This window comes from Bubalus bubalis, chromosome 3, assembly GCF_019923935.1.
Source record: "Bubalus bubalis isolate 160015118507 breed Murrah chromosome 3, NDDB_SH_1, whole genome shotgun sequence".
NCBI lineage: Eukaryota > Metazoa > Chordata > Mammalia > Artiodactyla > Bovidae > Bubalus > Bubalus bubalis.
The window spans coordinates 18,900,610-18,921,841 of NC_059159.1; the positions used below are offsets into that span (position 1 = coordinate 18,900,610).

A 21,232-nucleotide genomic window follows, 5' to 3' on the forward strand; every position below is an offset into this window, starting at 1 on the left:
AGAAATATCAATAACCTCAGATATGCGGATGACACTACCCTTATGGCAGAAAGCGAAGAACTAAACAGCCTCTTGATGAAAGTAAAAGAGGAGAGGGAAAAAGTTGGCTTAAAACTCAACATTCAGAAAACTAAGATCATGGCATCTGGTCCCATCACTTCATGGCGAATAGATGGGGAAACAATGGAAACAGTGAGAGACTTTATTTTCCGGGGCTCCAAAATCACTGCAGATGGTGATTGCAGCCATGAAATTAAAAGACGCTTGCTCCTTGGAAGAAAAGCTATGACCAACCTAGACAGCATATTAAAAAGCAGAGACATTACTTTGTCAACAAAGGTCTGTCTAGTCAAAGCTGTTGTTTTTCCAGTAGTCATGTAAGGATGTGAGAGTTGGAACATAAAGAGAGCTTAGAACGGAAGAATTGATGCTTTTGAACTGTGATGTTGGAGAAGACTCTTGAGAGTCCCTGGGACTGCAAGGAGATCAAACCTGTCAGTTTTAAGGAAATCAATCCTGAATATTCATTGGAAGAACTGATGCTGAAGCTGAAATCCCAATACTTTGGCCACCTGATGTGAAGAACTGATTCATTGGAAAAGACCCTGATGCTGGGAAAGATTGAAGGCAGAAGAAGGAGACAACAGAGAATGAGATGGTTAGATGGCATCACCGATTCAATGGACATGAGTTTGCATAAGGTCCGGGAGTTGGTGATGGACAGGGAAGCCTGGAATGCTGCAGTCCATGGGGTCACAAAGAGTCAGACACAACTGAGCGACTGAACTGAAGTGGGAACAGGCTTGATGTATTCAAGCAAAAGAAAGGAGACCCTTGGGCTGAAGGCAGGCGAGGAATCCAGATGAAGTCAGGGGTGGGGGCAGGCATGCAGCACTTTGCAGCCATGGGGAAGAACTTTGGACTTGATGCTGAGTGTTGAGGGAAGCCACTGATGAACAGACTTGCCACACAAGAGCTGCTGGCATTTGATTTTACCCAAAGGGGTAAAAGGTAAATTATGTAAAGAGAACAATTTGACATCCATGCATGGCAGGTTCCAGAACAGGTTTCTTCATGGGTGACTGTGACCATTTAGGAAAATATTAAGCTATGATCCTTAAATAGCAGCCAAACCCTCTCTTCCCGTGGCCATTGTAATTGGATGGCCCCAGACAATTTATCTTGATCCAGCAAAGCATTTGGCATTTGTCCTTATAAACAAGACAGAAATGTGACCTGGATGATAGAGATGCGGATTTAAAATTGAACAATTTTGATAAAGCAGAGGCAATCTCTGTGGGGGCATCCCAAAGCTCCATCCTCGGGATGCCTGGTATTGTCATGAGTCCCGTGAATGGAGGCAGCAAAGCTGCTTTCACCCTGCAGATGGCTGCTGGCTGAGAGGCAGCTCCAATACAATGGGTGATGAAGCAGATTCAAGGCAGCCTTGACAGATTGTAAAGTTGGGTTGAAACCAACAAGATGAAATTCACCAGGAATGAGTGCTAAATCCTGTGTTGAGGTTGTGAAAAAAAAAATTGGTTACATAAGAATTAGACGGGGGAAATATGAATAGATGGAAATTTGTGAAAAAGAAAGAAAAAGGGATAGAGGGAGGAAGGAAGGGAGAATGAGAGAGAGAGGGAGGGAAACAAAGAATCAATCAGGTGGTTTTGTTCACAAGCTCATAATTATGTGTCCTTGACAGGAGACCCAAAAGAGGCACCTAACCAGGAAAAAAGCTTGACCTCTGAGAGACAGGGAGTTCCTTACCCTAAGTGTCCAGGCCCTTTCAGGGCACCATATTGTGAGAAAGAGAAGGTGACAAGCAAAAGAAAACCAGAAGAGAGATGCAGATTAGATGAGGATTTGACCAAGTTGAATGATAAAGATGACCAGAAACTGGAAAGAAGGAGAGATTGGTGGGTGCCAGGGCAAGCTTCCAGTGCGGGATTCAAACGTGCGGTTCTAATCATTCGGTTTGCCCAGGGATGGATATACTACTGGGCAGTGGTGAGCCTCACCCCGAGGGTGAACCTCACCCTGAGCCAACAGCAACATCTGTTGCGCTCCAGTAAAGCACCCTTTACATCATTATCTCTTTTAATCCTTACAATAATCCTACAAGGCAGAGATAACCACAACTCTCATCTTAAAGGAAGGCTGTGGAGCAGAAGGCTAAGGAACTTGCTTAGAACTCAAGAGGAGGAAGAAGCTAGACAAGAACCCCCGGACCGGGGTTATTCCCCCATGGGACTGCGCCCTACCTTCCCAGCACCGCGCAGGTTGTTTGTGCGGAGAGGACTGCGCAGTTCTTGACAGTTTTTGGAGACACTCATGAGCAACTCTTTGTTGTAAGCAACAGCAATTCTCCCTACCCAAATTTTGCACCCAATTTTGAGGGCTCTGGAACTCCGAGAACCCCAGTGGTCGGACCCTATTCGCTACACTCCCTTGCAGCCAGGGATCTGGGCGCGCAGCGGGGGCTGCGGAGTGGGCTGCGGGCATCGAGGGGGCGGCGCCCGGAGGCCCGCGGGGGTGGGGCGCCGCCTGCAGGGGGCGCTGGCGGCGACTCCGGGCGGAGACAATCGCGCTGAGCTGCCACCGCAGCCAGAGCGGGAGCCCGAGCCGCGCGGCGCGGCGCTGAGCTGGGGCTGAGCGGGGCCGGCCGAGCGGGGCCGGGCGGGAGCCATGGGCCGCTAGGGCCGGGCCGAGCCCCGCGATGCCGCCGCCGAGTGGCCCCAGCGTCCTCGCGCGGCTGCTGCCGCTCCTGGGGCTGCTGCTCGGCGGCGCCTCCCGGGCTCCCGGCAAGTCGCCGCCGGAGCCCCCCAGCCCGCAGGGTGAGTCTTGGCCGGGAGGGGCACTGATCCTGGGCCTGCGTACCCCCACTACCCCCGATCGGGACCCGCCCGCCAGCCCCTTCTTCGCGGCGCTTGTGAATTGAGGGGTATTCTATTCCCTGGATTTGGGTGGGGGGAGCTAGGCGACCTGGGGTCGTCGCTTACAGGGGAGAGGAGGGAGAGAGAGGGAGACCGCCGGACGGGGGTCTCGGGGAGGCACAATGGGGAGGGCCGGGGTCCCCAGGCTCCGCGCCACCGCCCCCTCCCGCCTTGTTTTTCTCCCTCCTGGTCCGCGAGGCGCTGCTGCCTGAGCCATTGTCTATCGGAGACACCCGCCCAGGGGCGGGCTGGGGCGGGCGCCCGCTCCGCAGCCCCCAGCGGGTTCCTCGCTCCCGAACCCCGCTGGGTTGGGGGCGCAGGCAGCGGCTGCCACCCTGGGCCCGGACGGGGGTTGGGCGCCTGGAGCTGGGTTTGAAGGGGGGAGGGGAGAAGGGGGAGTGGGTGAGACGGTGGGCGGATTGGCTGCTCGAATGGGGTTCTTCGCCCTGGAGCCTGACAGCCCCCCGCCGGCCCCCAGGTTCAGAATTTGGGGTGCACCAAAGAAACACCGATTGGCCCGTGATGGAGGAGGGGCTGCAGTTGGGGGGCTGTCTGGAAAAAGGGGTACGTTGATTCCCAGCTCAAGGCGCATGGCAGGGCTGTGGTTGGTGGAGGAGCCATGCTGAGCTGGCTAACTGGCTGTGGGCAGTGTCGGCTGGAAGGGCAGGTGCCTGGGTCCCCGTTCAGCAAGTCTCCAGCCACTCCTGTCCCAGCCCGCCCCCAGCTCACCCCTTCCTCCTCTTACCTCTCCATCGCAGTGGAGGAGACCCTCCCAGCGTCTCACGGGCCCAGGTGGGAGTGTGAGGTGGGGGCGGGGCTGGCTCCTGCCACGGGAGAGGGCGGGAGGGCTAGACCATGACTCCCTACCGATGCCAGGGTTCTCAGGGGCGTCCACCCCACCCCAGCCCTGCGCCTGCCTCCTAGCCCCTGACCCCACCACCCCAGGCACTGTTCTCCCCACTCCTGCCTCTGAGCCCCATCCCGGCCTGACATGGTGCTCTCTACTCTCTGCCTTTCCATCAAGGAGCTGGCAGGAAAAGCAGGGGGGTGGGTGGTGTCTGGATGAGGGAAGTAAGGTCCGGATGAAGGGAGGGGGTCGGATTTCCTCCTGGAATGGGGCAGGGCTGAAGCCTGGACAGGCGGATCCTGGGTGGAATGTCAAGCTTGGAGGAATGGGGAAGGATCTCCCTGGCCTCAGTCTCCCCTCCGCTCTGCAGGGGTGGAGGCTTTGATAGGTAGGAAGGGGCCCTGTTTTTTCAGGAAGCCTCTTCCTCAAGAGCTGCACGCCTAGGGAGGGAGCCCAGGGAATTGGCTGGAAATGAGCCAGAAGAGGGGGTTCTCCCAGGTTGCTGGTTGGGGCCCAGGTTGAGGAGAAAGGGGGACTCTACTAGGCACCTGCCCACCCCCTCCCCAGCTTGGCACTGATGCCTCCTCAGGCCTTACCTGCCCACCCCTGTCTTATTCCCTGGGACCCCTCCCCTTTTCTGAGGCTCTGGCCCTTGAACCCAAGGCATTCCTTCAAATGACCATATTCCAGACTCCCAGGTCCCTTCTTCCCAGCTGCTCCATCCAGCTGCTCCTAGCCCGGGGCAGGGGTGGGGAGCCTGCAGGCCCCTCTGGCTTCTCAGAATTCCTGCTGGGTGGTGGTGGGGAGAGGGGGAGTGTGGACAGGCTGTCAGTACCCAGGAGAACCAGAAAGCAGGAAAGGGTCGAGTGCATGCACACCCACCCTCTGAGTTGGGCTCTGGCCTGGGAGGCGAGAGGGAGGTGGGCTCAGGCGAACAGCTGGACGGGATGCCAAGGGCAGGCGTGGCGCTGGCCCTGGGGTTGGTTGAAAGCCTGAGACGAGACACCTGTCGCTGTTGCGTGTCAGGCTCCACCGGGAGGCCCCATGGCCTCCTCGTGCCCTGCTGCCCGCAGTTCCGGGCTCGTCCTTCTGCACCTGGACTCTCGTAGGTTTGTGTCTAGCACCTCGCCCACTCCCCCGGGGCTGCCACACTGAGGCCTCTGTACCTTTTCAGGCAAGATACCTACTCCCATTCTTAGCAACAAGAGAGGGGTGAGGATGCTCTTGAGGAAGAACTGCGCCGAGTAGAAAGGGGAGTTAGCGCTATGGGTCAGAGAGGATGCTGCAAATCCATGAGAACAACTCTGGCCTGGTCCCTCCTCTGTCAGCTCCTCTGAGCTCAGGACACCTGCAGGCCCATCCTGGCCAGACCATCCTGGGGCCAGGGGCCAAGTGGCTGGAAAGAAAGACTTAGACTTCGCTTCCCAGCCCCCTCCACACTGGTTACCCTTGGGCCTGTGTCAGCCCCCCAGATCTCCTTCCCCTTGCCAGGGCCCCAGCTCACTGCCCATCGCCTGGGAGGAATGAGGGCGTTGTCATGGTGACTGGCTGTAGCTGACCAGCTGGGAAGGGGCTGGCAGTCCCTGTGAGGGGGAGGGGTCAGGGGGTACTTGTTGGAGCTCAGGGGTTGTGTGAGTCCCTAAATCTGAAGGGAGACAGGCTCATGCACAGGATTCTGGGAAGAGGCTGAATGATGGGAATGGCTAGCCTGCTGGTGTCCCTTTCTTGATTTTTTTCTTGAGAACCCAAACTCTGCCCCAACTCCTCTTCCTTCCTTCCAAATGACTGACTCTTGACCACTCTCCTCTCTGCTCCACTTGCAGATCCCTGGTTTGCCGGTTATTCATCCTTTCTCAGCTCTCCTTCCCTCTCCTCTCCCTGACACCACTCCCATAGAGTCCAGTGGTTAAGGATCTGGGTCTAGAGACAGACTCCCAGGTTTGGATCCCAGATCTCCCACTTAACTGTAGGGCAAGAATCTAAACCCTTTGAGCCTCAGTTTCCTTAGCTATAAAATGGGCTACAAGCATATTTTATTGGGTCTAATGAATCACTGACTGTAAGATACACCATTATTTCATGTGCCAGCAAAAAAAAAAATGCTGATTAGAATTATGACATCATCAATCTTAGGCACAGCCTGAGTTCAGAATGTTAAAATGTCAAAATGTGCATGTGTTAGACTTGATGAAATATGTTAATAGTACCGCCTACCTCACAGGCTAATGTGAGGTTTACATGAGGGCTCTATATATGTTGGCTCATAATACCTTGTCTAGCCTGGGTCCCAAAGCCACTCCCAACCACAGCTCCCTCTTCTGATCTTGAGGCTCCCCCCCTGGGCTTCTCATCCCCCCTCCCTCCTCCTTACTCCCCTCACCCGATCTTGCCCACAGAGATCCTGATCAAGGTGCAGGTGTATGTGAGCGGGGAGCTGGTGCCCCTGGCCCGGGCCTCAGTGGATGTGTTTGGAAACCGGATGCTGCTGGCGGCCGGCACCACGGACTCAGAGGGCGTGGCCACACTGCCCCTCAGCTACCGCCTGGGCACCTGGGTGCTGGTTACTGCTGCCCGCCCTGGCTTCCTCACCAACTCTGTGCCCTGGCGTGTTGACAAGCTGCCCTGTGAGTGCAGGGGCAGCTGGAGTGGGGCGGGGGGAGCAGCTGACCCCATCAGCCCCTTCCCAAAATAGCTCTTGGGGGCGGAGGGGCAGGCTTTCTGGCAGTTGCTGCCTGGGCTGGGGTACGCAGAAGGGGCTGAGAGAGGGTGAAGTCACTGGGATTCAGATGGTGGGAGTGCCCGGCCTGGGGAAGGGGGGCTTTCTCTGAAGCTGACAGGCCACCCCTCCTGCAGTGTATGCGTCAGTCAGCCTCTACCTGCTCCCTGAGCGGCCGGCCACCCTCATCCTCTATGAGGACCTGGTGCACATCCTGCTGGGCTCTCCTGGTAAGACTCTCCCTGCTCCAGTCCCCTCCCCTCCACCCACTCCCTGACCTGGGTACAGAGTGCTCCCTTCTGCCACAGTTTGGCTGGGTGCCCTTGGGCAAGTCACTTAACCTCTCTGAACCTCAGTTAGTTCCTCAGTAAGATGTGAATATTGATAGGATCTATGTTGTCAAATTGAGCTAAGGATTAAATGGTATCAGGCAGGCAAAAAATGGCACAGAAGGTGGTCAATAAATGCTTGCTGTTTGGGGGGCTTCTCGTGGTTTCTGTTCTCCCTCTTCTACCATTAGAATTCCTACTTCCTGCCACCTTGTCTTCAGTGGATCTACAAGCACTTCTTGTGCACCTACTGGGTGCCCGACTATGTTCGATACTAGGGTCAATCCACAAACACAGAACACCTATCAAGTGCGAGGCCTGGAGCAATCCTGCAGTGGACCTTGTCCACCCCTAGACTTTTGGTCTCACCCAGTTGATACTTGCTGCAGCCCCTGTGCTGTGCCAGGTACTGTGTCATGCTGGGGGACAATGGTGAGGAAGAGCTAACTGGCTCCTCGCCTTGTGGAGTTCACTGACAAACAGAAAGACAGAACGCTGCAAACCCTGAAATAACTACAGAGCAGGCAGGGCCGTGGAGTGGAGGGCAGCTGTGTTCAATACTGAGAGGACCTCCACGTGGGACAACAGCAGGGTGAGAGGATCTGGCGAAGGGAGCTGTGGGGCAAGTGGGCTCATGAAGAGGGAGCAAAGGCACCTTCACTGGAGCAGAATCGAGATTCAGGGGCAAGGACTGCCCTGGTGGTCCAGTGGTTGGGAATCTACCTTCCAATGCGGGGGATGTGGGTTCGATCCCTGGTCTGGGAACTAAGATTCCACATGCCATGGGGCAACTAAGCCCATGTGCTCTAGAGCCTGTATACTGCAACTAGACAAAGTCCACAAGCTGAAACGAAGAACCCATGAGCCACAAGAAGACCCAGCACAGCGCCCCCTGCCCCTTCCCCCCAAAAAATAGATGCAGGGGCAGAAAGGGACTGTAAGGGTGCTCTGGTCTGGCTGTACAGGAGGGGTGCCTGGTGTAGACTGGTTGACGCAGCCAGGCAGAGGGTAGCTTCCATCTGGCTAGTACTGGGGAGCCAACGTGGGTTCTGAACAGGGTGCCTCCCTTCCCCAATTTATATTCTTAGCTTGAATCCTTGTCCCTACATTACTCTTCTTGGTTGCTCATCTCCTCTCTGATCCTGAACCAGAGGCTTCTAAAATATCTTTGGAGGTTTCTAAAATGCCAGAGGAACCCTTCATTGCCCCCTAGCTGAAAGCCCTCCCACGGCTCCCACTGCTTTCCGTAGAAAGCCTAGACTCTTTCACAAAGCTGGCAGCGCCCTCCAGGAGCCTGTGCACTGCTGGCTGCCTTGCTAGCCTCCCACTCGAGTCACCTGTCTTCCCCCAACCAGCCAGTCGCCTCATGCCCCAGGCCTTCCTCCTGTCAGTCCTCTGAGAAGTTCCTTCCCACTTTTTTCCTGCCTGAGTCTTACTCACCCTGCAGGGCTCCACAGACTATTTCCAAGATGGGCAGGGCAAGCTCCCCTTGCACCCTGCTATTTCAAGAGGGAGGCAGGATGTAATGGTGAGTGAGGGGAGGGGCCCTGGTACCCAACTGCCTGGGCTTCGATCAGGCTTCAGTGACCTTGGGGAAGTTACTGAACCTTTCCTGCCTCTAATTCTGCATCTTTAAAATGGGGCTGATAATAAAGGCGCCTACCTCAGGGGCTGTTGTGCTAATTATAGGGGTTAATGTAAGTAACCTGCTTAGAACAGTGCCCAGCATATCTTAAAGCTTAGTAAATGTTAGCCATTACCATATTATATTGGAATATTATTTATACATTCCCTCTGCTTCAAGACAGACAGACAGACACACACCCAAAACCTAAGTTGTCAAATGCAGGAGCCACATGTAGCTATTTAAATTTGAATAAATTAAAAATTCATTAAACTTCTTAGAGTTAGAAATCAATGCAGTTCCCCAGTCCCACTAGCTACATGTCAAGTGCTTAACAGCCCTGTGTGTCTAGTAGTTACTGGAGCAGATTTCAGGTTCCTGCCCCTTCAAAGTTACCATTCTAAGCCTGCCCAGTTCTCTCCCCAAGTTACCACCCTCCCTGGCCTTCCCACGTGTTCTGACCCATTGGCTCCCCTTCTCCTTAGATCAGTGGTTCACAACGTTTCTGGCACCAAGGAATGGTTTGTGGGAGTCAGCTTTTCCACAGACCAGGCTTGGGGGTGACTTCAGGATAATTCAAATGCATACCTTTATTGTGCACTTTCTTCCTAATCTAACACCACTGCTGATCTGACAAGGAGGTACTGTCCGTGGTCCGGAGGTTGGGGACCCCTGCCTCAGATACTTGCTTTCTGTTCTGGTCTCTGGAGCAGCTTGTCCCTGGCCAGGCCACTGCAGCCCTTCTCTCCATTCCAGGTGCCCGCTCCCAGCCCTGGGTGCAGTTCCAGCGCCGGGCTGCCCGCCTGCCCGTTACTTCTACCTACAGCCAGCTCTGGGCTTCACTCACACCTGCCAGCACCCAGCAGGAAATGCGGGCTTTCCCTGCCTTCCTGGGCACGGAGGCCTCCAGCTCAGGTATTCTGGGTGCCAGCCACGGAAGGGATTCCCCCTGCCATGCCCCACCACCACCAGGACTTAGCCCTCAGCCCTTGTGTCCCCTTCCTGCAGGCAACGGCTCCTGGCTGGAGCTGATGCCCGTGGCCGCTGTGAGCGTGCACCTGCTGGCAGGTAACGGGACAGAAGTGCCGCTCTCAGGCCCCATTCACCTATCCCTGCCAGTGCCCTCGGAACCTCGTGCCCTCGCTGTGGGCACCAGCATTCCAGCCTGGAGGTTCGACCCCAAGAGTGGTGAGTGCCTGGCGGGGGATGTGTGTGCAGGGCCTGGAGTTTGGGGAAAAAAGTGGGACTCAAGTTGGGGACACTGAGTATGCTGAAAGCCCTGCCTCTCCCAGGGCTGTGGGTACGCAACGGCACAGGTGTGATCCGAAAGGAAGGCCGGCAGCTCTACTGGACCTTCGTCTCCCCTCAGCTGGGGTACTGGGCAGCCGCCATGGCCTCCCCCACGGCTGGTAAGAGTTGAGGGGGCAGCAGGGACCGGGGGCGGTGTTAGAAGGGGAGGCGGGGAGAATGGACTCCTTCTGAACGGCAGGAGGGACAGCCACCCCTGGGAATGCTAAGCCCTCGCCTGGCATAGGGCTGGTCACCATCACGTCGGGCATCCAGGACATCGGCACCTACCACACTATCTTCCTGCTCACCATCCTGGCAGCCCTGGCCCTGCTCGTACTCATTCTGCTGTGTCTGCTTGTCTACTACTGTCGGTGAGTGCCCCGATCCCCTCCCACTGCCTCCTGATGCCCAAGCCCCCTCATTCCAGCCATGGCCTGAGGCCTGCTCCATGCCTGGTCTTGAGCTAGGTGCTGGGGCCCTAGAGATGCATAAAACACCACTGGGATTCTTAAGGTGCTGCCAAGAAGGCAATGCATATGCACATGCATATGTAAAGACAGAAAGACTGGTGACTTCAGAGAAGTTGGGGTGAGGAGGCAGGAGCTGCAGAGAAGTTGGGGGGAAAGGAGGCAGGAGCTGCAGGCCAGGCCCCTCCAGAGACCATCCACAGCTGCTTCTACCACCCCAGTCCCCACTTCCAGGGGACCTGAGGCCACACATGCCCCTGGTTGGCCTAAGTTCCTCTCTGGCTTTCACTGCACCTGCCATGAACCACGGAGTGCGGTTTACCCCGAGGTGGGACCCAGATGGATACCGCTGCCTGCTGGACCTCCCGCAGACACTCCCAACTCTGTCCACAAACCTCTCCCAGGACCCACCTGGGCTCCCCATCCTCTCCTGAGTCCCAGGCATTGTTAGGACCCCTCCAACTATACCCAAACCCATCTTCCAACTTCAGGGTCAGGGACCCGCACCCTTTCCTGACACCCCGATCTGCCCCCCGTGTCTCCAGGAGGCGCTGCCTGAAGCCGAGGCAACAGCATCGCAAGCTGCAGCTCTCCGGCCCCTCTGACGGTAACAAACGAGACCAGGCCACCTCGATGTCCCAACTCCACCTCATCTGTGGGGGATCCCTGGAGCCCGCGCCGTCGGGAGACCCCGAGGCTCCACCTCCAGGGCCCCTCCACTCCGCCTTCTCCAGCTCACGGGACTTGACCGGCTCCCGGGACGACTTCTTCCGTGCCAAGCCGCGCTCCGCCAGTCGCCCGGCCGCCGAGCCTACGGGTGCCCGCGGGGGCGAGGGCGCCGGGCTCAAGGGCGCCCGCTCCGTCGACGGTCCCGCCGGGCTGGAGCCAGGCCTGGAGGAGTACCGGCGGGGGCCCCCGGGGACCCCGGCCTTTCTGCAGGAGCCGCCCTCGCCGCCGCCGCCCTTCGAGCACTACCTGGGCCACAAGGGGGCGGCCGAGAGCAAGACCCCCGACTTCCTGCTGTCGCAGTCGGTGGACCAGCTGGCGCGGCCGCCGTCGCTCAGCCAGGCTGGGCAGCTCATCTTCTGTGGCTCCATCGACCACCTTAAGGACAGCGTCTACCGCAACGTCATGCCCACCCTGGTGATCCCCGCGCACTACGTGCGCCTAGGCAGCGAGGCGGGCGCAACGGGGGCAGGCGAGGAGTCGGCCCCGCCCGAGGGCGCGGCCCCCGGCCCCGCACGTCCTTTTCCCCAGCCCGACCCCCAGCGCCCTCTGATGCCGGGCCACTCGGGCGCGGGGGGCGAGGGCGGCGGGGGTGGTGGCGGCGAGGGCTGGGGGAGTGGGCGCTCGGCGCCGGTCAGCGGCTCGGTCACCATCCCGGTGCTGTTCAACGAGTCGACGATGGCGCAGCTCAACGGAGAGCTGCAGGCCCTGACCGAGAAGAAGCTGCTGGAACTGGGCGTGAAGCCTCACCCGCGCGCCTGGTTCGTGTCCCTCGACGGGCGCTCCAACTCGCAAGTGCGCCACTCGTACATCGACCTGCAGGCGGGCGGCGGCGGACGCAGCACGGACGCCAGCCTGGACTCGGGCGTCGACGTGCACGAGGCGCGGCCGGCGCGCCGGCGGCCCCTGCGGGAGGAGCGGGAGCGCGCCCCGGCCGCAGCCCCGCCGCCGCCCCCGCCGCCCCCGCCGGCGCCCCCGCGCCTGGCGCTCAGCGAGGACACGGAGCCGAGCAGCAGCGAGAGCCGCACGGGCCTCTGCTCCCCGGAGGACAACTCGCTGACGCCGCTGCTGGACGAGGTGGCTGCGCCCGAGGGCCGGGCGGCCACGGTACCCCGGGGGAGGGGCCGCAGCCGCGGGGACAGTTCTCGCAGCAGCGCCAGCGAATTGCGGCGCGATTCGCTCACCAGCCCGGAGGACGAGCTGGGGGCGGAGGTGGGCGACGAAGCGGGCGACAAGAAGAGCCCGTGGCAGCGGCGGGAGGAGCGGCCGCTCATGGTGTTCAACGTCAAGTAGCGCCCGGCCTGGCACCGCCTCTGGGCCGGCCCCCGCCCCCTCCGCCCGGGCCCGCCCCCAGGGTGCGCGCTCCGGGGGGCCGCGGGGGCCCTCGCCCTTAGCCCCCAGCCCGGCTGGAAAGGGGCCCGGGGCCCTGCGGAGCTGTCCGGTGGTATGTGCTGGGTAATGTTTTGGGAGGGACCCGTGTCTGCCTCCGAGAGGGAGGTGAGGGAGGGGGGACCAGACCCCCGATGGGAGGTACTGGGGAGGAGGGCTGGGTGGGGGGAAGCAGTGCCTGTATAAACGTGGCTGTACATAGAAAGCTCTATCGTGGGAAAGCAGGAGGGGCAACGAGGCCTCAGCTGCTAGCCTGAGGGCCGGGAAGGGAGGGGGCGTTCTAGCGGACCCCTGGGAGGGGAGGGGGTGCTGCTTGCTGACTGGCCCACCTCTGGGCTGCGATGTCACAGGACTGGAGGCTGGGGCGGCTCCGGGGACTAGGGAGTAATGTGATGGGATCACTGTGGGCAACAGCAAATATAAAACGTGAGATGAACTGCTCTGTGTCTTTCTGTGGTCTGGGGTTGGGGAATGTGGCCACTGGATGGGGACCCTGGCTCAGGGGCCTCCTGGGGGAGGGCAGGCAGAGTGGCCAAATCAGACACTGTTAAGAAAGTGTACAAACTTTATTGCAGCACGCACTCACACGCACACATACGCACGCACGCACACCCGTGGATAGGAAGAGCACCTGGCCACAGAGTTGACAGAAATTGGGGGAGGGGATGGCAGCTTGAAACGTGGCTTTTGCCACAGCCCCCCCACCACCACCTTGGCATAGGGGAGGCCTTAGATTGAGGCCCCACCTCCCAGGGTGATGGGGGACTCAGAAGGGGGTCTGGGAGAATGTGGTGGGGGAGAGGTGCTGGGGAGGCCTGAGCAGTGGGGACCCTCTGAGCAGGGTCCTGAGGGCTGCCAAGTGTCTTCAGTCCTCAGGCCCTCCTCACAGCAGCTGTCTCGGTGTCGGGTCCCTCCAAGGAGCGTCCCAGCGCAGGGCCTCCCGACGTAAGCACTTGGTCCCCCTGGCTCCACAGCGGAAGCCACTGGGACAGCAGTGACGCTTGTCCCCACAACAGGTGCCCTTGATGGTCAGAGTAGGGGGCGAGAGTTGGATGTGGCAGGACCCGGCCCAGGCCCTTACCCAGCCCCTGGGTGGGAGGTGGCACTGACCTGGCGGTAGGGGCAGCAGGCCCAGCCCCCTTGGCTGTCCGGGCAGCAGGTCTGGTTATCGTGGCAGAAGTGCCTCGCCCCACACTCCACGTTCCCCACGCCCACAGGAGGGCCGCTGGCCAGGCGGAGGGCAGGGTGCGCAAGGTCCAGCTCCTTCTCACAGGATCGGGCCTTCACGTTGCAGGTGTAGCCAGCCGGGCAGCAGTGCTGGCGGTCCTCACAGCACACGGCCTGCGGGGGACAAAGGGGCCTCGCACACTCACCCCCCCAATGTTCCCTCCCACCTGAGACGGGGCCCCCATTCTGACCAGGAGTGGGCAGGTGGGCACTCACATGCGGCAACTGGCAGCAGGCCCAGGCCCCCCTCAGGCTCGGGCAGCAGGTCTGCCCCACCGGGCAGCTGGTGTGCTGGTCACAGCCCGTGTCTCTGGGGTGGGACGGGGAGGCCCTGTGGGCAGGCACTTTGTCCAGTCCGGTCACCACCTGTCTCCCCCTCTGACAGTGCCCTCTGGCCACACACGTGTAGCCCTTCGGGCAGCAGTGCTGCTGGTCCGAGCAGCAGACAGCCTGCGGAGATGGCAGAAAAGGGTGGTCTAGGCAGCTACTCTGGGCCCTGAGCCCCTGCAGCTCCCACCCTGCCTCTCCTGCTCGGCTCCTCCAGCTGGGCATGACTGTGACTGAGCTGGGGTCCCCCATGGGCTGGGCAGAAGGTAGAAGAGCAAGGCAACAGGAGCCTGGCCATGTGCCCAGGCCAGGACACTGCCCCCCTCCCCCAAATCAGCCCCCTCCCCAGGCACCTCTGGGGCAGGACAGCAGCCCCACTCCCCAGACGTGAGTCGACAGCAGGTAGTGGAAGAAGGACAGCTGGTGACGTTATCACAGGGGACATCCCCCTCCACGGCTCCGGGGTCCGGCAGGCTGAGGCGGGCTGGGGCTTTCTTCATCCACGGCACCCGGCGGGTCCCCTGCTCACACACACCCTTCTCTGTGTCACACCTAAACCCGGACGGGCAGCAGTGCACATGGTCCTCACAGCACACGGCCTAAGGTGGCGGGAGAGGGGACGGTGGGCCTGGGGGGACTGGCTGGTGGCCGCCCTCTGCTCAGCCCGGGCCACTCCCAACTCCTCGGTACCTGCACAAAAGGGCAGCAGCCCCAGGCCCCGGACTGTAGGCGGCAGCAGGTGTAGTCGTCTGGGCAGCTCACCTCCATGTCGCACTTGACATCCTGCACTGTGAGACAGGTGAGGCGGCAGGTCAGCAGTGGCACTGGGGACCCTCGGGGGTGCCCTCCCTCTGCCAGCTCCACAGTGAGAACCAGATGCGGAGGACGGAGGGTACGGCTCAGGCCACCCCTGGAAGTGATCCTAAGGCGAGGCCCAGTGTGGATGGAAGGGGACTGTCCCTGCTTCAGCCCCTCCATGCATGTGGCAGTCAGTCCCCACCCCCATATCTGTTCACTCCTCATGGTGTAGGTAGAATGGGGTCTGCGGTCTCCCCTGGTACCTGTGTGTGCGGGCAGCTTGGTGAGGAGGTCCGTAGTGTTCTCCTTGGAGAGGCACTTACTCTGGGTCAGGTCACACACAGTGTTCTGGGGGCAGCAGTGCAGGTGGTCGGAGCAGCAAATGGCCTGGGTGAGGGCAGGGTCTTTGGGATTTCCAGTCTCCCTGGTGCAGGGAGCAGCCAGGCTGACAGCAGGCAGTTCCCCAAGTCTACCACTAGGGGGTGGCATGAGTCCTGAGCAGTCAGGCTCCCAGCTGCCAGCCAGCCAGCCCCACCCCCTGGAGTCACTGCTGGGTAGGTAGGTGGGTGTCCAGGCCAGGTGACTGCGGGCACACAGTCCAGCTGACTATAGCCCCTCACTTACATTGGGCATCGGGCAGCAGCCATACTTTCCAGTGGGCAGCTCGCAGCAGGTAGAGCCATCGGGGCACTGGGACTGTCCATCTGGGCATAAGATCACTGGAAGGGGAAAGAAAGGTGAGGGGCAGCCAGAGTGGAGGGGACAGTCTCTCCAGCTCTCTCCAGCTAGGAGTTAGAAAAGGTCTCTCTTCACCCCAGACTCATACCTCCTTACCTGAACTTTTAGTCTTGTGTGCAGGCATCTTCTTAGCCAGGGGGTGGGTGCCTGTGGCAGAGAGACAGCGGCCACGAGCCAGGTCACAGGATGTGCCATGGGGGCAGCAGTGTATCTTGTCTTCACAGCAAGAAGCCTGAGAAGAGATGGCCCTGACTCTGTCTTTGCTCCCTCCACCCCTTCCTCTGCCCACACTGCCTTCCCCCGCCACCCTCCATCTTCCCAAAGTTGTACCTGGGGCATGGGGCAGCATCCCCAGGAGCCATCAGGCATGGTGCAGCACGTGGAGGAGTTGGGGCACTGGAACTGTTTGTCGGGGCACTGGACGGCATCCAGGAGCTTGGTATCTGTAGACGGGATTACCCAGGACTCCGCCCAGTCAGTGACTGTCATTCCCCCCATCACTCAAGGAGCTGCTGGCGCCAGTGCCTTCCAGCCCAGCTACAGGAGGATTCAGGGGCTGGCACTAGGGCTCAGGGCTCCCCCGGCTCTCTTAACTCACTCTCCCCCAAGCCAGTCCTCGTGCCAGCAACATGCCTCAGGGCAAGGGCATCCACTGACTGGGTAGGCATTAAACCAGTGCAGCTTTTGGGACTTCCCTGGAGTCCAGTGGTTAAGACTTCACCTTGCAATGCAGGGGGTGTGGGTTGATCCCTGGTCAGGGGGCTAAGATCCCACATGCCTCAAACCAAGCAAAACCAAAATAATATAAATCAGAAACAATATTATAACAAATTAAATAAAGATTTTAAAAATGGTCCATGTCAAAAAAAATCTTAAAAAAAAAACAAAAAACAGTTCAACTTGGCCTGTCCTCACCCCCACAGTGCTTGGTCCTGGGCCTGGGTTCTTGCATTCTCTTCTGACCCCTACGCGCCCCTCTGTCCAGAGCAGGGTGTGTGGGGGGGTGTTGCTTAGTACAGATGTCATACAAATGAGGGCACAAAGGCAGGAATCAAGGTCACTCTGCTGGCTGGACTCCTGGATGCTCCAGATTCTTCTGCTCCCACCTCCCTGCCCTCCACCTCCACCTCTGCCGCACCTGATCTTTGGAAGCAGGACCGCCCGTCAGCGTTGCAGTGGAAGCCCCGGGGGCAACAGTGGCGGCCATCCCCACATGACACAGCCTATGGGACACAGAAGTGCCTTGGTTACCGAGGCCCATTTCCCTGGGAGGGTGGGAGAGTGCAGGAAAAGTGTAAATGCAGACCCAAGCTTCTCCATAGACCTAATGGCACCCTCACCTCTGGGAACGGGCAGCAGCTGGAGGTCCCCGAGACAGTGAGGATGCAGGAGTAGCCAGGAGCACAGTGGCCATCAGCCTGGCAGGGTCGGCCCAGACGCTGGCTCAGCACAGACGGCCGCTGGTCCTGGGAAGCGAGACGAGGAGATAAATCGAAGGACCTGAGCTCGGCCCGCTCCTATGGCCAATCCAAGAGGCCGGATCTCAGGCTGCCAGCTCTTTGCCTGGGCCATAGGGCACTCACCTGAACGGGATTGCAGCAGCTGTAGGTGGCTCCATTCGGGTCCAGGCAGCAGGCCACAGGGCAGAGCTGACCATCTGGGCACTGTGTTCCAACCACCAGCCCTGTCACTAAGGCCACCCAGCTCACCAAAGTCCACATGGTCCACCTGCAAAGTGCCAAGAGGCATTTGGCAACTGGCTTAAGCCAACGTCACCCTTGATTCTGGGACCAGTCACTCCCCCCTGCCGAAGGCCCAGGACCATCTGAGCCTCCACAACAACAGCCTGTCCGGGCAGGAAGAAAGATGCAGGGCTTGAGGCTCAGCTTCCTACGTGTGTCCTGTGCGGGGGTCACACATGCACCAGCGAGTGTATATCCATGAGCATGAATGCTGGCGTGAGTACGTGTGTGAATCTGTGTCCCCAATACATGGCCTAACAGTTGAATCTCTGTGGCTGAGTGTGTGCAGATGTGGGTATGTGAGAGTCCGGAAGACCTGTGGGTTTTGTGGGCCTGAGCTGTGGGGACGTAAGCCACCTCCATGGGGGTGGGAAAGACATTAGTTGCCCTAGGAAGACAGAAATGAGGTCTCCCCTTGAAGGAAAGCCAGGGTTTCACTTCCCGAGCCAGCCCCTCCAGTTGCCTTCTTACCCAGTGCTGTGTTCACACCTGCCCTCTGCTAAGGCCTGTTGGCAGGGGAGGGGAGGTCACATGATGACATGATCAACCACGGGGTTGAGAAAGTTGTGAAAAAGGAAGTATGATGTTGACGGAGTCTGGGCTGCCTTCCCCAAAGGCCAGCCACCACGTGCCCGCTGACTGTCCCCTCCCCATCCAAAGGAGACACACAGGCTTGGTCAACCTTTGGGGCACCTGTGTTCCATGGGCCCCCAATACCACCAGGCCCTTTCTTTTTAAAAATTTTTTTAATTAAAAAAATTGTGGGGCCATGCCCATACAGCATGTTGGTTCTTAGTTCCCTGATCAGGGACTGAACCCATGCCCCCTACATTGGGAGCTCGGAGTCTTAACCACCAGACTGCCGGGGAAGCCCCACACCAGGCCCTTTCAGGATCTTCAAACATACCCACCACCCTTCCCCTCTACCTCTCTCTATCCTGGAGCAGAAACTCAGCTGCATGTAGAGAGCCCAATGTGTGCCCACCAGGCTGCCATCTGCATCAGCAGAAGGAAGCAAGCCTCATTCTCTGAAGGGGAGTGGCCTTTCACTTCCTGAACAACTCTTCCCCCAAGCTCAGCCAGCCCTGCTAGTTCAATGGGGCAGGCCCAGGAGATCTTACCCTGTCTAGAGGGGCCAAAACAGTCATGTGTGCTGAACCTTTTAGAAGCCAGTGACAACATTCTATGTATTTTCTTTTCTTTTTCTGTAACAACCATCCAAAGTGAGGCTCAGAGATAGGAAGTAACCCACCCATGTCATATATCAAGACATAGAGATGACAGGCTCTGATGGCTCCAGAGTATATTGGACCTGGGTTCACAAGTGGTACCATGGACAGTGCCTGGGAATGGACCCCCCCCACACCCCAAACCCAAGGAGGATAGAGGCCTGGTGTCCAAGCAGAGAAGAGGGATAGAAATGTTTCTCTGGGCAAGTGGACTGGACCCAGACAGAAATGTGGGGTACAGGGGCTGTCTGGATACTGCACATGAGTGCTAGAAGGAAGGCCTCAGAAGTTGCTTCATGTTTTTAGGCCTCAGTTCTCAGTGTGGACACTGCACACTTTGTGTGGCAGGGAATAGCACACACAGGGTCACTCACATCCTCTCTCCCTCACCTGGCTTTCCTCACTGCCCTCTCTCCAACTCAAAGACCATCCCCAGGAGCCTATCTCCTGTACAGGTGAGGCTGAAGAAGACTGGTCCTGGACCTTGGCCCCTTTCACTCTCTTCCCCAATGCCCACAGCTCCCTGGAAAGGGAGCTGGCCGTCCTGCTTTTTAGGAGTCCAACCATAACCCTCTGTAGGCTCGCTGGGCTGCCCTGACCAGAAGGAATGCCTGTCTGCACACATCTCTGACTACTCAGCACCCTAGTGATTCATTTAGGTACATCCTTCTTCCTGGGTATCCTGAGGTTCGGAATAGTGTACGCTTCTACTGAATACACATGTATGCACACGCGCAAAAACACACACTCCGGACTAGAATGGGGAAGAGGGAACCCAATTCATCTCAGTAGGGTTCCAAGTGGTGACCTCTCACCCCCACCCGACACTGCCACTACAGAGAGGGAGGAGAGGAGCCTCTTCAAGCCCCCAGCTCCGTCATCTTCCACTAGGTGGCAGCCCCCCACTTCGAGTGCCAGGAGAAAGATTTCCCAAAAGGTGAGCCAACCCAAGAGCGGAGAGAGCAGGAAAAAGTGGCCGGGGGAGGCGGAAGTTAGCCCCACGAGAGGAAGTTAGAGAGAGTCAGACACGACCCAGGGGTTCAATCACCACTCCCGAGTCCCTGCTGTCTTTGAGGAGGCCAGGGTCTCAAGCCCCACTCCCAGCCCTCTGAGCTCCGGGGCCGGGGCGGGCGCCTCGCTTGCTGCCAGCCGCAGCGGGGACTGCCCACCAGCACCACTACCAGCACCTGCCGACGGGGGCGGAGTCGACTCAAGAACAGAGTGATCTCAGCTTTGGGAGAAGGGGCTGCAGCTTCCAGGGGTGCTGGAGAGAGAGAGCACCTTCTAATGCGGGTCACTGCAATTACTGTTTACTCCCATCACCCATAAAACTCCCTCCGATGCATCGGAGTTTCTATAAGGGAATCTTTTTTTGTATCCCCGCTGAAACTCCAGAGGAGCCCCATCTCCCACGTCCCCCAGGCTGGGCCCCTGGGAAGGAGCAAGCGAAGTCCACCCTCCTTACCTGCGTCGGGGTCCGCGATCGCTGGGTAGCAGCAGTCAGGCAGCTCATCCACTTGGGCCACTCGGCTCGATGGCCCACCCACCTCAATTTCCATTGGTCAGGTGTCCGGAATGTCGCGCTCCCATTGGCTACTCGTCGACGTAAAGGCGGGGCCAACCTGGAATCCTGTGTTTCTTTTCCTACTCAATTCACTCCCCTCCCTCCTTCCTCTCTCTCCCCAACCCCCCATTTCTAGGGATCATGTGATTGGAGAATCATGTGACGCCCTGGGCCGGCTCAGCCTGCTTGCGGGTGCCCGCTGCCTTCTGTTAACCCATCCCGAGGGTCAGCTCCTTTTCGGGGACATTGAGAGCCAAGAGATCTGTCCCTTAATGGGTGCGTTCAAGAGCGTTTAAGGGGTGTCTCTTGGATTTAGAACATTTGTGCATCCTGTCTCTATTCTGTTCATCCCATGCAGATTTAATGCTCGGCAGCCGGGCCCCAAAGGGGACTGAAGGAGAGTTGTGAGGGCAAGGATAAACAGACCTCAGGCCCTTTCCTCAAGGTGCTCACAGCAGGGGATGGGGAGGGGGTTGGAGAATCGTGTTCCAGGTGCTTCAGGTGTGTGTAGAGAAGAGGTAGTAGGTTAGATCTGAGCAGGAAAAAAGTGCCACCTTGGGGGCACTTTTTGAAGCTGAGTCTGGGAGGATTATAAGTGGCAAGTGGAGAGGGGTTGGAGAAGGGGCTAGACCAGCGGGTATTGGGAAAAGCATTAGAAAACCAGATGGAAGGGCAGCCTTGGGCAGGGATTGAATGCCAGGTTCAGTGGAGTGGACTTGTGGAGTTGCTGGGTGTGTGGCACCAGCCTGGGCTGACTGTGGGTGTGGGTGCATACCGGAAGTAGCTCCTTAGTTTCAGCCAAGCCCTACCTTTCAGGAACTGACTTGTTGATGTGCGCGCGCGCGCGCGTGTGTACTCAGTCGTATCCGACTCTGCGACCCCATGAACTATATAGCCCACAAGTCTCCTCTGTCCATGGAATTTTCCAGGCAAGAATATAGGAGTGGATTGCCATTCCCTTCTCCAGGGATGAAACCGCAGTCTCCTGCATCTCCTGCACTGCAAGCAGATTCTTTACCACTGAGCCACCAGGGAAGCCCCAAAGTGAAAGTGTTAGTCGCTCAGTTGTGTCCGACTTTTTGCGACCCCATGGACTGTAGCTTTCTAGGCTCTTCTGTCCATGTAATTCTCCAGGAAAAAATACTGGAGTGGGTAGGGGATCCTTCTCTAGGGGATCTTCTCAACTCAGGGATCAAACCCATGTCTTGCACATTGCAGGCAGATTCTTTACCATCTTAGCCACCAGGGAAGCCAGTGAGGGAGAGAAAATAAACTACACA

At 58.5% G+C, this 21,232-nt stretch overlaps 2 protein-coding genes across 6 annotated transcripts; one reads left to right on the forward strand and one right to left on the reverse strand.

Moving 5' to 3' along the window:
• Nucleotides 1-2,590: 2,590 nt before the first annotated feature.
• On the forward strand, nucleotides 2,591-12,763 carry FAM171A2 (family with sequence similarity 171 member A2). Of its 5 annotated transcripts, XM_044938894.1 has the most exons (9): nucleotides 2,730-2,840; nucleotides 5,610-5,724; nucleotides 6,183-6,410; nucleotides 6,640-6,732; nucleotides 9,212-9,370; nucleotides 9,464-9,643; nucleotides 9,748-9,864; nucleotides 9,945-10,116; nucleotides 10,758-12,763. In XM_044938894.1, exons 3-9 carry the CDS (start codon nucleotides 6,266-6,268, stop codon nucleotides 12,229-12,231), a joined length of 2,340 nt encoding a protein of 779 aa, XP_044794829.1. In that variant the 5' UTR covers nucleotides 2,730-2,840; nucleotides 5,610-5,724; nucleotides 6,183-6,265; the 3' UTR covers nucleotides 12,232-12,763. The 5 variants fall into 5 exon arrangements, with proteins under 5 accessions (XP_025135773.2, XP_025135775.2, XP_044794829.1 ...); XM_025279988.3 differs by lacking the exon at nucleotides 5,610-5,724 and having other exon boundaries at nucleotides 2,591-2,840; XM_025279990.3 differs by lacking the exon at nucleotides 5,610-5,724 and having other exon boundaries at nucleotides 2,592-2,840; nucleotides 9,990-10,116.
• Nucleotides 12,764-12,878: 115 nt separating this feature from the next.
• Nucleotides 12,879-20,007, reverse strand: GRN (granulin precursor). The gene is made up of 13 exons (XM_006060547.4): nucleotides 19,854-20,007; nucleotides 17,001-17,145; nucleotides 16,758-16,883; nucleotides 16,556-16,640; nucleotides 15,748-15,860; nucleotides 15,514-15,649; nucleotides 15,304-15,398; nucleotides 14,943-15,066; nucleotides 14,572-14,669; nucleotides 14,235-14,480; nucleotides 13,771-14,004; nucleotides 13,438-13,668; nucleotides 12,879-13,348 (listed from the first exon to the last, which is right to left on the reverse strand). The coding sequence occupies exons 2-13, from the start codon at nucleotides 17,136-17,138 to the stop codon at nucleotides 13,211-13,213; spliced, it is 1,764 nt and encodes a 587-aa protein (XP_006060609.3). The 5' UTR covers nucleotides 17,139-17,145; nucleotides 19,854-20,007; the 3' UTR covers nucleotides 12,879-13,210.
• Between the last annotated feature and the right edge of the window lie 1,225 nt (nucleotides 20,008-21,232).